Raw genomic sequence first — 18,013 nt, 5'->3', positions numbered from 1 at the left:
ACTAAGTAATGAACGAACATGAACTCATGTCTCATATGTTCATTTATGTTCGTGAACATTTGTTATGTTCATTAATGCTCATTCGTTTGCATTCATTTAAGTTCATTCAATTACATTTATTAACATACTCATTAAAATTTTTTGGCCTGTTACAATTTAGTCTAGTTTTAATAAATTTTTTAGGCTCAACACACTGTTATTCACATTTACTTTTAATTGGTTTTAGCTCAGTTATGTTCGTTCATATATTTTCAGCTATGTTCTTTTGTGAACTGCTTTTTTATACGGTTAATGAACGGACATAAACGAATATGAACACGCTATTTTTCTTAACGAACAAACATGAACAAGCCTGTTCATTAAATTTTTTTTGTTCGATCGTTTCTCACTAATATTAAATGAACAAACACGAATGAACAGCTAGTTCGGTACGTCTAAGAGCTTGCCAACTGCAACTATTGCTCCATATCCAATAATCCGAGGTCAGTTGAGTTCTCATTTTCACATTAAATTAACTGAAATTCAAACCACTCCAATAGAACCAGTTAAATGGTCTTACCAGAACCATCTCGGTCAGATTCTTGATGCTTTTCTTACAGTACTTTGTTTCTTGTACAAGTTGCTGTGAATACTACTTGAATAAAGACTTGTTTTCTTAACTTCTTTTATCTGATCAAGCATTTGACATTCATGACATGCTGCACATATATTTGTTACACAGTTTTTTATTCGTGGGCTTGTTTTATTAACAGTTGTTATGAATTGAAGGTTATCGAGCACAAACCGTATGATCATAAAGCTGATGTTTTCAGTTTCGCTATAGTGCTATGGGAGCTTCTAACAGGCGAAGTTAGTAACTTCTTAAACGCATCAACCAGTTATATATATTCACTAAAACCAATATCTTGAACAAACAGGTTCATTGCAACTTTTTCAAGGAAAAATAAACTCCAAGGACTTGTTTGGGTTTTTCAACATTACACACTCTGTCACTCACACACACACACGCAGTTAGCTATGGGTACAGCTCCTCAAGGATACTATTCTTTTCATATTATAATTACTTTTGAACATATTTTGGTTTTCTCTTATAACATTTAAAATACATTGTTTTACCAAATTGCGAGTGCACTACTGTGGCATGCTTATTTTTATCTACGTTTTTTTATATAAGTTCTTTTAAGTCTCCAAGCACAAAGGTACAACTCATTGAAGCTACTATTATTTTCATTTTATAATTACCTTTGGACATATTTTGTTCTTCTCTTATAACTTTCAAAAGATAATGTTTTACAAAAAAATATTTTGAAGAAAAATGTTTTACAAAATTCCAAGTACAGTTATGTGTGCTTTACAAAATGCGATATATATTTACTTTTTTTCCACAACCACGTAATGTTTTTTTTAAATTCTGAAAATACCGTTGCGGCATCTTATGTCTACCTATCTATTGATATGGATCTTATTCAAGACGAGCCACCGCAAAACACATGTAGTGAATATTAGTTTTCTTTAAAACATAACCTTAACTAGCTTATGTACCTGCAGAATTTACGGCCTACAATCCCGAAGCAGACTCACCCCACGCTCACAGAATTGCTTGAGTGTTGCTGGCAACATAACCGGACATTGAGACCTAACTTCACTGAAATTCTAGAAAGATTAAAGCGTTTAGCAAAAGAGGTATGGGCATGGTTAACACTTAATAAACATTTTTTTCAATATTAAAATTTATTTGGTTTTTGAAGTTAAAGAATGTAACGTAACGTAATAATGAGATGTGAACAGGTTGGTAACGGGGGAGAGGGGCAAAAGGACAAATCACATAGCGGATTTTTCTCGGGTTTTAAGAAGGGGCATCACTGAAATAGGTGCGGCACGAATTTTGTGTGAATGTAGTTTTGTTTCAAGATGCAAGTGTTTGAACTTATCACATCTATAGTGTTGTACCTTGGATTGATCTTTCTTTGGCTTATCAGTCCTTGAACTCAAACCAATCTCGTTATTCCCCTGTTCTTGATCTTGGTTAACTGACCAACCATGACTATACCCTCGATTTCCACAACTACCATGCCTTCAAGCCTGACTGTTACTGATGCAGTTTGGAAAGCGATCAGTGGCTCAAGAGACTCATGATTAATCAAAAGACGATAATTGAACCGAAGTTTCAAAAACAATGCTCTTATAATAATAAAATTAATCAAAAACTATTCAACTAACAACCATGTAACCCTATTTATACTAAACAAAGGAAAATAGATAAACATGGAAATGAGATAAAAGTAAAATAATAAAAGATAAACTAATAATTTAAAAGATTTCAATTTCTTATAATTCTCCTGCATTAGTTACTACCTCTATGTGTAAGTGGCGGAAAATGATTCCCTTCCATTATGCTTCACCAATGAGGGTAGATATACATTGTTTGTAACAACCTATTAGCTAACTTGGGAAAAAATAATCACAAACAATACATTTATATTACAATATTATTTACTAATATAGTAGTTGACTAAGACACCCCCTTAGTCTTAGCGGTAGGATCTCGAACGCAAAGACTGGACTTGAATCTGATGAACAGCGGGCGAGGCAGGCCTTTGGTAAAAATATCTGCATATTGATAATCGGCGGGAACATGGAGTACGCGGATGTCACCAACTCGAACTTTGTCTCGAACAAAATGTATATCAAGTTCAACATGTTTGGTTCGTTGATGTTGAACAGGATTCTCAGATAAGTAAACGGCCGAGAGGTTATCACAATAAACGATAGTAGCCTGACAAGTCGGAACATATAACTCTAGAAGAAGGTTTCGAAGCCAGCTTGTTTTAGCAACTGTATTAGCAACGCCACGGTATTCAGCTTCGGCACTTGATCACGAAATGGTTGCTTTGCGTTTGGAGGACCATGAGACCAAGTTAGTGCCTAAAAATATGCAATAGCCCGAGGTGGATCGACGTGAGTCCGGGCAGCCTCCCCAATCCGCATCAGAATAGGCGGTGAGAGATGTAGAGTGGGAGGCAGTAATGTGTATACCGTGAGATATGGTACTGCGAAGGTAACGTAATAACCTTTTAAGGAAGTGAAGATGAGGTTCCTGGGGTTCATGCATGAAAAGACAAATCTGTTGCACGGCATATGTTATGTCGGGGCGGGTAAAAGTGAGGTACTGTAATGCACCGGCAAGACTTCGATAGAGCGTGGGGTCGGAAATTAACGGACCGGTGTTCGCACTTAATTTTGAAGATGTGTCAACTGGAGTGGCAGCCGGTTTACACGTGGTCATGTTTGCCCGTGCCAAAATGTCTTCCGCGTATAGTTCTTGAGATAAAAATAATCCGCCATTTTGATGCTTAACAGAAATACCCAAAAAATGATGTAGCTTACCGAGGTTGGACATGGCAAATTCCTTAGAAAGAGAGCTGATGATGCTATGTAGCAAAGATGGATGTGATGCGGTTAATATAATGTCATCAACATAAAGAAGAAGATATGCCATATTGTCACCCTGTTTGTAAGTAAACAATGAAGGATCAGATTTCACACTTTTAAACCTGCATTTATGAAGATATGATGCGAAGCGTTGAAACCATGCCCGAGGTGCTTGCTTCAATCCGTACAACGACTTTTGTAATTTGCAAACGTGTCCCGGACGGTTTGGGTCCTTAAACCCCGGTGGTTGAAACATATATACCGTTTCCTTTAGATCTCCATGTAAAAATGCATTCTTGACATCCAGTTGATGGATTGTGTCACACCCCGACCAATGAAGGCGGAAACGTCGAGGCGCGACATGATTGCTCATTGCACAATGACACTATAAAGTTAGAATATTTAAAAAACTCATTTAAATCCATATCATCATAAATAACACAACAATTTTTCATACAAAATGCCAAATAGATAGATAAACAAATAACTTGTTCTTTTATTTTCTAATATCCTAAAGCCAAGATAATAAGTTTCTTCAAGTAATCCAATCAAGCTAACATCAAACCTGTAACATTGCATAAAATAGAGTCTGTCAACACGAAGGTTGGTGAGCAATTTTCATAGTTTTGGACAATAAGTATATAGTATGAAATCCACAACTAGTATATGAAAACAATAAATAATAGCAACAATTTAGATAAATGAACCGTCAATAAGAATACATTGACGAACCGTCAATAAGAATACATTGATGACAATAATGAAATCGTCAATAAGAATACATTGACGACACCTTTCTATATAGGGATACCATATATACTCGGAATTAACGTATGATCATACTTTGATGAGGCTACCCGCCTTAGCATTCAAGAATTTGTACATAATCATGTAAAGCATATAACACCAAATCGAGCATTTATTTAAGTAAACATATACAATACGTGTTGTGGTTTAAGACTCAAGTATAAATCATTTGAATTTGAATAAGTATGCAATGCCACCCCCAAAACGAAAGATGGAAAACAGGGGACGAAAAAGTACTCACATTAACAAGTAACTTGAAAGATAGTGTCGTGAATAATCGGAGAGATTGGTTTAACGAGCAAGACCTATATTAAACGGGTCTTGTGTTAGTAGGTAGTCTTGGAAGGGTTTAAAATAAAATACATGACAAATAAAGTAAATAAATAAAGTTTAGGATTTAAAATGTAAATATTTGAGAAATTAAATAAACGAGTTTTCTAAAATAAGTTTACTCGAAACCGGGTCTCGGTATTCTATTAATTAGTTTTTTTTCTTTTTTTACTCAACCTATGTTAAGTAATAATGTGGGTTAAAATGCGATATTGCAAAACCTTTGGTTATAAGAATACCAAAACGAGGTTTAAACGAGTGTTCGGGTTTTTCGGTTCGAGACTTGATAATTGACCAAGCTCACAGTTAACTTCCCAAAATAATAAATGTTATGAGATAACTCAATAAAATCAAATAAACTTAACCAAGTATGTAGTTCTATTGTGAATAACCTTAACGTTCGTTAAGCGAGTATACGACCTTATCGGTTCGAACTTGTTATAAGATCAAGTTGGTTACCGACATGCCAAGTATGTTTAGAAATTAACTAAAATTGATTTAAAATATAATCTTGAAGAAAAATATGAGTTTTGGTGGCTAAAAACACATTTGTGTGTCTTAAGCGAGTGAACTCGGTTTAGTTTGGTTTTTGGTTCGGTCCTTGACTCGGAATAAGACCGAGGATGGTTACCACATACCCAATTACCATGGAACTTGTAAAATAACTTATAAATAATAATACTCAAGTTTTACATTCAAAAAGTTAACAATAAAGCTTTTAAACAAAAGTTCGGTTTTTGGTTCGGTCCTTGACTCGGAATAAGACCGAGGATGGTTACCACATACCCAATTACCATGGAACTTGTAAAATAACTTATAAATAATAATACTCAAGTTTTACATTCAAAAAGTTAACAATAATGCTTTTAAACAAAAGTTCGGTTTTTGGTTCGGTTCTCAACTCGGGATGAAACCGAGGCTAGTCACCACATACCCAATACCATGGAACTTGACAAATATGAAAAATAAACTAAAATATGTAGAATTTAAGCAAGTATAACAAGTTATATGGTTAGATTTGTTAAATATATAAACAAGGACTACAAAGTCCTCCATGTAACCTTGCCTTACTAGTCCGACATTTCAACCGGCCGAGACCGGAGAAATGAAAGACCGAAGGTAAACAAGGAGTGTATATTATATATATGTTGTAACATCAAGCTTTAAGTATTGAGAAGTTAGTTAAAATGAAAGATTAGCTTATGAAGAACAACCTTAGAATTCAAGAATTTGAGAGAGAAATGAAGAAATGAGCAAGCACAAATGAAGAAGATGGGTGTGTATATATAGGGTAAGTTGAATGGGTCTTTCATAAAGGGTGTTTCATGAAAATGGGTTGGTTATAGACCCAAGAAAGCACAAACTACAAATGGGTCCTTCAAGTCTCCATTTTGGTAGTTTTAGTCCTTGGAGTTCGTTTTGAGCGTTTTCGAGGAATTTTAAGAACCAAAAAGGGTGTTTTTTTTATCCAACAACTATAAAACAAATATTTAACATACAATTCATCATTTTGATAATATCGAAAGGTTCGGGATACAAAACGGGTCGAGTTTACATTAAGAATACAAGTATAAAATAACCCGAAATTGACAAATGTCACAGATTGGCCAAGATCGTGATGTGGCTAGACTGAGAACTGTTCTGATTGTGGTCGGTTTTACAAAGGGGCTAAATGTTTCATCACAATCAACGGATAATATTTGCATCACCAACACGTTGAGATTTCCCGTTAACCACAAGCCGTGCTTTGTAACGATGTAGTTCACCCTCCGCATTATATTTGTGTTTGAATAGCCACATACAACGGATAATATTTGCATCCGGTGGCCTTGGAACTAATTCCCAAGTGTTATTGTGTAATAAGGCACTATACTCATCTTGCATGGCAGTATTCCAATGCGGATCGGAAAGGGCGGTTGGGTGTGATGTTGGTAACGGAGAAATGGTGGTGATGTGTACGTTTAGAGGGATTTTTGGTTTGGTGATACCCGCTCGGAGACGAGTGGTCATGGGATGTGAGGGCATAGGCGGAATTGGTGGTGTAGTGGTCAGGGTCGTGGGTGATGCAGTGGATGGTGATTTTGGTGGTGAAGTGTGTGAGTGGGGTATGGGTGATGTAATGGTGTGATGATTTGTAGCACGATCAGGGAAAGGGAAATGTTGGGTGGGTGAATTATGTGGGTTGTTTGTAGATGTGAGGTGTGAATTAGGAGGAGTTTGTGTTCCCGAAGTTGGTTGTGTGGGAAGTGGGTTGGTTGTGTTGGGTTGGTGAGGTGTAGTGTGGGTGGGAGTTGATTGGAACATGATAGGGGAAGGGTCAGTGTCTAGGAATGAGTAGTCAAGGGGAGCAGTATTGTTGTGAGATTGGAATGGAAAATTTGTCTCATCAAAAATTACATGACGAGATAGAATGATTTTACCGGTAGATAATTCCATGCATTGATAGCCACGAAAACTGGCCGGGTAGCCAAGCTACACGCATAAAGTTGACAGTGGGCTAAGTTTGTGTTGACGGGTGGCCGAGACGTTTGGGTAGCATGCACACCCAAACACACGTAAATGGTCGTATGTGGGATGGCGTTGGTAAAGTGCGGCCATGGGTGAGTAATAGTTTAAAAGTTTGGTTGGAAGTATGTTGTGAAGATAGGTCGCGACGTGAAGTGCTTCAACCCAAAAATTTTGTGGTAGGTGAGCATGAGCAAGTAGAGTTAACATAATTTGGTTTAAATGCCGAATCATACGTTTCGATTTCCCGTTTTGTTGGGATGTTTGAGGACACGAAAAACGAAATTGTAATCTGTTAGAAGCGGCAAAGGTTTTAAAATTGTGGTTATCAAACTCACCCCCAAATCACATTGGAATGATTTTATGTGAACTTGAAATTGTGTGAGAATGAATTTGTGAAATTTAGTAAATCTATCAAAAGTTTTAGATTTAAATTTTAAAGGAAAAATCCAAGTATATTGTGTTTTATCGTCAACCAATACCATATAATATTTATATCCAGATTTACTCAGGATCGGTGAAGTCCACAAATCACAATGGATAATATCGAAAGGTAATATAGTTTGTGACATAGACTTATAAAAAGGTAAGCGTTTACTCTTGGAGAATTGACAAGAATCACAAACGAGTTCACGACTACATTTATTACAAGAGATAAATTTATTTGAAATAAGAGAATTGAAAATTGGAAGTCCCGGATAGACCAAGACGGTTGTGCCAGAAATCTTGATCACGCGAAAGACGAAAAGTGGAAGCGACGGTGTTGGTGACTGGGTAAAGATGGCTATCACTGTCATGCCTCGATAGGATTTTCCCATCAGTGAAATCTTTCACTGAAAAACCAAAAGGGTCAAATTCAATAGATGTCCAATTATCGATATTGAATTGACGAACAGATATTAGGTCTTTAATTATTTCAAGGGTATAAAGGACATTTTTAAGGTGGAGAGGTTTGGTGAAAGTGGGTAGGGTTCCGTTACCGGATCTGAGAATGGGAATACGCTGGCCATTTCCAACAAGTATAGAGCTTATTGAACTAGATAACAAAGGGGAATTAAGTTTACCTTGGTCACCAGTGATGTGAGAAGTGGCACCGGTGTCCATATGCCATTGATTTTCCAAGTTGTTTGTGTGCATGGCAGCAATTGTTGGATTGAAAAATATGCAAATATGAAGGATTGCAGACCGAAGTCAGCACAATGTGTGGCTGGAGACCAAAGTCGGCAATAATAGGGTTATAGGATCGTTAGGTATGATACCATGTAAGTGGCGGAAAATGATTCCCTTCCATTATGCTTCACCAATGAGGGTAGATATACATGGTTTGTAACAACCTATTAGCTAACTTAGGAAACAATAATCATAAACAATACATTTATATTACAATATTATTTACTAATATAGTAGTTGACTAAGACTGTGGTGGTTAAACTAGTCGGACTATCCAAGCATTAGCTTCCCGCCCCGCAATTTATTGTGGAGAATTGGCTGTTGATTGCGTCGGCAAGTCATTTCTTCCCTAACATGTCGTGTGAGGTCCTTTGTTACCTATTCATTCATCATAAGCCTTCAATATGCCAACAATGTTGTCATGCCTGACAACTTTAATGTTGTCGATTTGTTCTATTGAGACAAAATATGAATGAACTTTCGGTGAAGGCTAGTAAGAAAGAAATTTCTTTACCATTTTTGTTTCATCAGTGATATCACAAGCGATCCAGACCTTGAAGCAATACCCGATGACCGATTAGCATACTCATCAACTGTTAGGACAAGAAAGGCGAGAATGTTGAACTTACCAAAAAAGACAAGAATACATCAACGCCAACAAAATGCTTAGTAGAATATATTTTAAGGTGGTTCAATAAAAAAATCTAGCGACCACCTTAACCCGCTATATGTCTCCTCTCATTAAAATTGTAAGGGCATTAAGTGGGTAAATTACTAAGCGATCATCAACATGATAAGATTCTGGGTGAAGAATGCTGATTCTGGGTGAAGAATGCTCAAAGAATGGAAGTTGTGAGAGGAAATGGAGGAGAGATGAGAGAGAAGAGAGAAGAAAGAAAGAGTATTTTTGTAGAGCCAAGTGTTGCATAAAAAACACCATTAATGGTAATTGTAATGGTCTAAACGATCGTCAATATTCATCATTGCAATTTTAGGTAGTGTTTGGTATTCAGAAATGACAGTAGGAATGGAATGACTTATTACGTGGGAATGAAAAAAGTGATGTTTGGTTGCTCAATGTAATGGAATCATTCATTACACATGGAATCCTATTCCATCAAAACCATTCCTTCCCACCTTTTTTTTTCATTCCATTCCTCTTTCACTATACTTTTTCAACAACACTGCCCCCTAACAACCACTACCATTGGCACCACCACCAACTCCGCCAACACCACCACCGCCGCCGCCACCATCCCCACCGCCACCACCATTTTCGTCGCCGGAGCTACCACCATCGCCTACCCCTAGTATTTTTTTCATTCCGCCCAAAGTTATATGCTTTTCTCCATTTTGCCCTCCCATAGCGATTCCAATCCATTGTCCCTTTCTTCAATTTCTTCGTTTCAATCTAACACGGAACCGTATCAATATCAGACAATCGATCGCCATAACTCAATCTTTGGCTCCATTGAACTTTTCACCTCATACGATGCCTTTTTTCTTCCTCACCTTCATTCCCAAATCCAAACGCTCTGAATTCGTTCCAGAATTAGAAAAATAAAGGAATCGAATCACAGCTCCTAGATGATATCTCGAAACAAAAATTGATTGGGTTTCTAATTGGATTGGAAACTGCACCGCCTCGGCGTTTTGCATCAATTTCAGCACCTCTCATGGCGAATTTGATGATGATGATGAAGAGACCAGACTTTAAAGATCGTCCACTCAATTTCATCACCTCTCATGACGAATTTGCTTCTATTTTAGGTTTTTCTTTGTACTGTTTCAAACTCATGAGTCATTGATGTTTTGACAATATCAAAGTCTTGATTTTGAGATTAGGGCAACAGTTTTCATATATCTTTTTCAATTAGCACTCATGTGGGAGAATTAAGATTTTGCAGACACCTATATATATGCATACAAGATTCATGTTGGGAATGTGTATAAAGCTGTTGAGAGGAGGTATTTGTAGTGATCTGTGTGTTCATAGGGTTTAATTTGAAAAAACAAGAGGTCACTGCAACATCTTCTGTACAATGGGGCTGTGTAAAGTAAACTGGACAATGTTATGAAAATTGGTAGTTTTTATTTGTGAAAATTAAAATGGTAAAAGTAATTTTATATAGTAAACTGGACAATCTTATGAAAATTGGTAGTTTTTCTTTATTTTGAGACAAGGATATTTTTGTCATTTTAAATAACTTGTATTTCTTTCCTTTATGGTAACCAAACAAAACAATAGAATGGTAATGATCCATTTCATTTTTCCGTCCATTCCATTCCCTCATTCATTTCATTCTCTCGTTCATTCCATTTCCACGTACCAAGCAGACCCTTAGATTTATTAATTATAGATCATGCATCTTAAAATATATATAGACATTGCAATTCCAGATTTATTAAAAGGGAAGAAGACCCCTCTTACAAAAAAATATAAAACTTAATATCCTTGTTCTTTCAAAACAGAGAAGATGCATCTTAAAATATATATAGACTTGATTACAAAAACCTCACCCTTCACCATTACGTATCTTTTATTTTATTAAATAAACCAATTAAAACCTAAACCGTGCAAATAGTTGCCAACAAATTAACATAAAGCATCAACTAAACTGTCATGCACCCTACCAAGAAAAAGGTGTCTTTAATAGATTACCACTTGTAGATAATAAACACAGGACCATGCCCAAGATATAAAACGACACAAAATGAACACGTGACCATGGTGTCCAGCTATATCATGCTCCAACTATTCTCTTATCTTATAATAATAATAATAATAATAATAATAATTATTATTATTATTATCTATGTAATATAAGTAAAAGTGATAGCTGCGCCGTCATTTTCTTTTGTTTTGTTGTTTTATTTTTTTAGTTTTGGTAGTTTATTTTGTTTTTGTTTTGTTTTTGTTGTTTTTTTTAGTTTTGGTACCATAATAAACGTAATGCTAACTAACAGAACTCTTTTGCTTTAGTTTCGGTACCGTAATGAAGGTGACGAAACCGACCGAAACATAACGTTAACCGACCGAACTATTTTGTTTTAGTTTCGGTGTCGTAATGAATGTGACGGAACCGACCGAATTTGCGTAGACTCACCGCCTCAACTCCTGAGTTTGACCAATGTCACTCAATTGGCCCACCTCAATTTATATCTATTTTTTGTTTTAATTATGGTACCGTAACGAACATTATGGAAATCAACCAAATTCACGTAGATTCACCGCCTCAACGCCCGAGACCGACATTGCTCGGGTTTTACCAACATCCGATTTTACCGACTGACACCACCTTATAGGCCCGCATCAATATTTATATTGTTTTGTGTTTTAGTGTTTGCTTTTGTTTTATCACTGTAACAAATGTAACCAAAAGCGTAATGAATATGACAGAAACTGACCAACTTTGCATAGACACATTGCCTCAACGCCTCACTTTGACCAACGCAACGCCATCTCATTGGCTCACCTCAATTTATATATATTTTTTTGTTTTACTTCTGGTACCGTAACGAACGTAACCAAACAAACTTTTTTTTACCTCTTGTATTGTAACGAACATCAAGGAAATCGACCAGATTTACGTAGGCTCACCCATCTCAACGCCCGGGACCGACATTGCTCGGGTTTTACCAACACTTGATTTTACTGACTGACACCATCTTATTGGCCTGCCTCAATATTTATATTGTTTGTGTTTTTTTGTTTGCTTTTGTCCCATCACTGTAGCAAATGTAACCAAAATCGTAATGAAAAAGACGGAAACTGACCAAATTTGCATAGACTCAACGCATGGGACCGATAACACGTGGGTTTTACCAACGTCAGAGTTTTAGCTACCGACATCACCCTTCTCTTCAATTTCTATATATTTTTTTTTGTTTTTGCTTTGTTTATGTTCTGGTACTTAAATGAATGTAACCGAAACTGACCGAATTCACGTCGAGTTAACGCATCAACTCCCGGAAGTCGCACAACGCGCGGGTAAATTACTAGTTTTATATATAATAAAAGAGGAGTTTGGCGGCGTTGGACTATGATAGGTCCGTTTGGCGACGCCTGATTGGGTTCGATAATTAAACGTTTATTCATGTCGACTCACCACTACAACACCCGGAACAGACAACAAGCAGGATTTATCAACGATTGGATTTGACGGACATTTTTGTTTTAGTTCCTGAACCATAAAAAACGTAACCGAAACCAACAGAATTGATGTCGACTCACCGCCGTGCGCCGGGACCAACAATGCTCGAGTTTACTAACGTCCAGGTTTTATCGACCGAATAAATGCTATTTTAGATATTTTATATGTTAATTTGACGAAATTATTTTTTGGGTCTTAACGCTTAGGGTTTATCAACATCCAACATTTTTTATACCGTACCATAACAAACGTAACTAAAACCGACCAAATTTATGTTGACTCATCGCCACAATGCTCGGGTTTACCAATGTTCGGATTTTAACAGCCAACTAAACGTCATTTTAAATATTTTATTTATTTTAACGCTTGCGTCTTAGGATTTAGAGTAACATGATGGTATATAAGCATATCTGACTGGGTAATTTACTAGTTACTCACATATCAACTTAATTACACTACATCTAAAGTTTAAAACAGTATGCATCAAGACTTCTTTCATAATTATCCACTACGTACAACCGAAGAACCGAGTCACTTAAGCCCATATCTACAATGCATGATCATGTTCCAAACTTGTTTCAATTTACAAACCAACATATGTTCATGCTCTTAGTTATTTGCATCGATCAATATCCTTTTATTCATACTAATAATTCATTATCAACTCTCTATTGGAAGCCCATTCTGGTTCCATGCAGCGTACCCGCCCGCTATGTCCGTCACACCAGTAAAACCCTGCAAGCAACAAACATAACTCCAGATTATATATGTGAACATTATATAACTTATTATTATTATTATTATTATTATTATTAATTTAACTTCTTTATAAACATTAAAAATTCAATCATTTGCACTTACAGCAGAAAGAAGATCGGTGGCAGCCATTAGAGATCTTTTGCCCAATTGGCATCCCTGTATAAGTTATGTATGTGTATGATATAAGTAATTATTAAATAATAATAATTATTATTACAAATACGGTAGAATGAGGGTTTGATACTTACAACGATGATCTCATCATCTTTCCCGAAATGGGACAATACTTCTTCCACAAAATTCAGGTTTTTTGTCATCCCTGCCAACATTAAGCCGTTTGATAAATATGCTGAAGAAAAACAACCTACGACCTAAATGTTTCAAGTTTGGCCAGAATTTATTAGGAAACCATAAATTCAAATAGGTAAGTTAAATAATATTCTGCATTAATAACAAGCAAGTAGGGTGGGGGGCCAAATTAATATAGACTATAACGATTTCGGCCTAACCAAACTAAATTACAGTACCTTTTTATGTACTCATTTTTTAAAAGAAAAATGACTAAAGCTTATAAACTTATTAAATCAAAAACCTGATCCGAGTTTGAACAAATAAGGAACATTAATGGCCCCGACAGCATGTCCAGCAGCAAACTCTTCAGGAGTCCTGCACAATGTCAGGAGCATACAATCCAGATTAGCTATACAAAATGACACCCTAAAACTATTAAGTAATGGATTCTAGACCCCTGCAATTCAGTCATACAACAATATTCTCTATTGTTAAAGATGTCACTTTTAACCGAAACCCGAGAAAACTCGAACCCAACCCGAACTAACCCGGCCTAGAAAAACCAAACCCGAGAAAAGGCCAACCCGACCCGAAGTAATTTGGGTTGGTTTTTGAGTCTGATTTCTAGGTTTCGGGTTTACCTACCATACCCGAATCACTTTTAACTGAAACCTGAGAAATCTCGAACCCGACCTAAAAAACCCAAACCCAAGAAAAAGCCAACCTGACCCGAAGTAGTTTGGGTTGGTTTTTGGGTCTGATTTCTAGGTTTCAGGTTTACCTACCATACCCAAAGTAATTTGGGTTGGTTCTTGGGTCTGATTTCTAGGTTTCAGGTTTACCTAGAAAAACTGAATATGATATTATCATTAGGTATATACTTCGAATATAGAACACTCTATATCTATATATTTTGCTTGTTCCTATTTCACATGTTATGGTTGATCGACTATTTATTATTCACAAATATTTTTTATTTATGCCTAATAAAAACCGTAATCGAAAAATATGTTGCTTTTTATGTTGCTTTTCCAGGTTGTGTTTATTTATTATTTGGTTATATACGTAAAAAGTAAACCGGGTATTGGTTACTAGTTGAGTGCCCGCACGATGCAGCAGCGTGCACACAAAAACACAGTTGAACGCATAACCAGTTGAGTTACACGCGTTATGTGGCGGTGGACACGTATTTATTCATTCTGGTACGTGTAAAAATCTCATACGCGTAACTAATGCCTGAACGCACGTAATAGGTGGCAAAAATCAATAAGCAAAGCAGAATTATACAACAATTTCAAATAAACTTATTATTATTTAAATCAACCTGCTTCAACCCGAATCTCATTCAAGCCCAACATCGTTCCAACTCTAAACCTATTCTAATTTGACCTCTTTTAACCCGATCCTGTACCGACCCGACCTGTACCAAGTTAAACCATTTTTTGTATCTACTCGTTCCTACTCTAATCTGGTCTGACACATGACTCGAGCCCAACCGACCCAATCTATTGCGTGTCATAACTAGTAATCACCTAATATGTTACCTTGTTACAAAAAAAGTATGGCAATAACATACTCAAATAAAAAAAAAATGAAATACTCGTTTTATGATATAATTTTTTTAGAAAAAAATTAACGTGCGAAAAAGTTATGGCCGTTCAAAATTGTAGGGGTAGTTGGTTTAGAAGGAGGAGGAAATGTGTAACTATTTAGTAAGTTGCAAAAAATTGATAAAAACTAAAGGACCATTGTTGTAAAGGAATTTTTAAAACTAAATTGTTAACCGTGTATTATATGAGCAAAGACATTATTATCTCTAGATTCTCACAATTATATATCCCTTGATTCTCAAAATTATAGGTATTGTTGATTGTACTTAAAGCAATAATACTTGTACCTATTAAATTTTAAGAGGTCATTATCATTTACTTTATATATAGTATATACGTAAAAGGTGAAAAAAAGTAAAAAGAATATGTTGCTTTAATTTTTATGTTGTAGCTTTTGTTTACGTTTTTTATTTTCCTTTTGTTTTCTTAGATACCCGAGACCCAATTAACCCAATCCGAAAAAACCCGAACGCATAGATTTAGGTTGGGTTTCGGGTCTAAAATTAAAACTTTGAAACCCGAAAACCTAACCCAAAGAACACCCTTGCTCTACATGAATCTTCCAATGGTGTAGGATCATTGTTTCAAACAATATCTAGATAAAGGTAAGACGGAGTTTGGACCAAAAAATTTAATTTTCCTGTCAGAAGTTTGACCATTTGTATCATAACCGATGGCTGTTTTAACTAATAATTTTCAAAGTTTGACTGCTATGGTCTAAATGTGGTATGGATTATGGATATTGTTTGAATGACTATTTTAACTAATAAATTTCAAAATTTATGTCAAAACGACCATCTAGCGTTTTGTGAACGTCATTGAAGGTGTGAAATAAAATGTAGATGGTGTAGCTATAGCAGTCCAATTTGAGTACCTGACATCCAAATAACGGTGGCCCGCTTGATGAAGCTCATGAGCCACACGCACAGGTACCGACGTTGGTGTCACCGGCGTTGCAGGTGCCACATTCTCTCCCGCCGTAGCCATCCAACTGTTTCACATCACCGCCACAAAGTTGTTGGTAAATTAATTGAGTTTATAACTAAAACATGAGAATGCGTGTCTTAACAACCCAGTTGCTTTTCACACTTTTGATTTCCTCGTGTCCGAAACTGTGGAGTTACTTACTTATGTTGGGTAAATCATGAGACACTAAGATTAGCAAATGTAGTTCCTAAAAAATGGGGTTTTGCAATTCAAAAAGGGTAGCGGATTCTGTTTCGATGTAATGTAAACGTTTGTTTTTGTTAAAATTAAAACCCAAAATATGTTCACACACCTGAAATTAAGCTTTCGGCTGCGGATTCCACGGATGCGTTGATCCGACAACTGAGCCTTTGTTGTCAAAGGTTGCGATCTGGAATGCATGCAGTCATTGAATTTATTAAAATTTAATAAAACATTATTTATCAAATGGCATCTGGTGGTGTGACAGGTCCTCTCTCACATAGAGGTCGAGGGTTCAAATCCGACAATATACAGCAACTTGATTAGTTAATTAATTAATCAATGAAATAAAACTACCTCTGGTTGGGGATGCATTGAGAGGGAGATAGACGAGGGACTGAGGAGACTGGAGAAACAACAGCAATAAGTTTCATCATCATCATCATAAAGTGGAATATTTAAGCACTTTGTGCAATATATATATAAATAAAATGTATGAGTAGAATAGAATATAAGATCAGTATGTATTCTGTATGGAGGAGTGTGTGATTATATAGAGGGGAAGGAATGAAGGAAGTATGGGACGCCATGAATTAATATTGTGGATAAATAGGCCGGGTGACTCATCGTCATGCTGATGGTAAGTCTGTGAGTAGATAAGTTCGAGAGACCTTCTCTTTGCCACTTCTTTACTACTCCTTCGCACGTGTCTCTCTCTTTATTTTCTTTTAAATTATATCAACTACAAAGCGTAAATCTTTTTTTCTTTATTGAATTAATTATGTATTTAAAAGTTACACGTTTGAAATAGTATACAAGAGGCCGGAAGTCGCCCTTAGGGTATGTTTGGTTGGAGGTAATGGAATGAAGGAGGAATGGAATAGGAAAAGGAATCGAATGGACAAGAGAATGAAATGGATCATTATCATCCTTTGTCGTGTTTGGTTAACCTATAGGAATGAAATCAATTATTAATTTTTATTGTTTGGTATCCTAAAAAATTGTAGAAATGAAATAGGATTCCATGTGTAATGGATGATTCCATTCTATTGAGCAACTAACCACCATTTTTTTCATTACCACGTAATGAATCATTCCATTCCTACTGTCATTCCTGCATACTAAACGCTACCTTAGACTATCCGCTATGGGGTACAGAAGAGAGAGGAAAGGGGCGCGGAAGGGAAAAGATCACCGTCGGGGGCGTCGTCGATGGCAGCGCCTTCTGGACGGCCGGCACGGAAGATGTGGGGTGGACCCTTCCAACGACAGTTTTGACCGTTTTAAATATATATATATATATATATATATATATATATATATATAGGGGAGGGTTATCCTAAAAATAAATAGTTTTTTAGGAAGAGTAGGAATAAATCATAGCCATTGGATCATGTTAAACAATGATTGAGATTTAAAATTACCAAAAACCGACACAGTTTCCTAAAATTACTCTTTCACCATTATAACCAACATAGTTTCTAAGAATTATTCTTTTACCATAGGTTTTAATGCCAAATGTCAAATATCTATTGGTTCTTATCATTCTTAGGAAACTCTTTATTCTTATTTAAACCATTTATATATATATATGTACATATATATCTCATTCACCCAATCACTACAAACACCCCATTCACCTCTTTAAACTTTTTAAAACTTTCTCCACAAATATGTCTTTCGAATCATTTTCGACACCCGACTCCTACTCTAATATCGACATTATTTCAGATTCGGATTTAGAGGATGAAGCGATATTTAGTGCTATTCGAGTGGCTGCCCAACTCT

General features: G+C 36.0%; 1 protein-coding gene and 1 pseudogene across 3 annotated transcripts in view; one reads left to right on the top strand and one right to left on the bottom strand.

Annotated features, from left to right (window-relative positions):
• Positions 1-1,885, top strand: part of LOC143558213 (serine/threonine-protein kinase STY17-like) — a 30,696-nt pseudogene extending 28,811 nt beyond the window's left edge. Inside the window, exons 11-13 of the transcript XR_013139698.1 lie at positions 769-849; positions 1,534-1,683; positions 1,789-1,885. The product of XR_013139698.1 is annotated as a serine/threonine-protein kinase STY17-like (transcript). The remainder of the gene's footprint in view (positions 1-768; positions 850-1,533; positions 1,684-1,788) is intronic.
• Positions 1,886-12,953: 11,068 nt separating this feature from the next.
• On the bottom strand, positions 12,954-16,668 carry LOC143558210 (thiosulfate sulfurtransferase 16, chloroplastic-like). 2 transcript variants are annotated; one of them, XM_077047093.1, is made up of 7 exons: positions 16,583-16,668; positions 16,338-16,415; positions 15,933-16,049; positions 13,750-13,823; positions 13,406-13,476; positions 13,260-13,313; positions 12,954-13,133 (listed from the first exon to the last, which is right to left on the bottom strand). In XM_077047093.1, the coding sequence occupies exons 1-7, from the start codon at positions 16,666-16,668 to the stop codon at positions 13,059-13,061; spliced, it is 555 nt and encodes a 184-aa protein (XP_076903208.1). In that variant the 3' UTR covers positions 12,954-13,058. The 2 variants fall into 2 exon arrangements, with proteins under 2 accessions (XP_076903208.1, XP_076903207.1); XM_077047092.1 differs by lacking the exon at positions 16,583-16,668 and having other exon boundaries at positions 15,933-16,029; positions 16,336-16,367.
• Positions 16,669-18,013: the final 1,345 nt, after the last annotated feature.

Source organism: Bidens hawaiensis, unplaced genomic scaffold (genome assembly GCF_021521415.1).
Source record: "Bidens hawaiensis isolate Kalapana, Puna unplaced genomic scaffold, B.hawaiensis_p1.1 tig00019361_1, whole genome shotgun sequence".
NCBI classification, from domain to species: domain Eukaryota; kingdom Viridiplantae; phylum Streptophyta; class Magnoliopsida; order Asterales; family Asteraceae; genus Bidens; species Bidens hawaiensis.
Note: the sequence above shows the minus strand (reverse complement) of the source record. Positions and strands in the feature narration are given on the sequence as shown.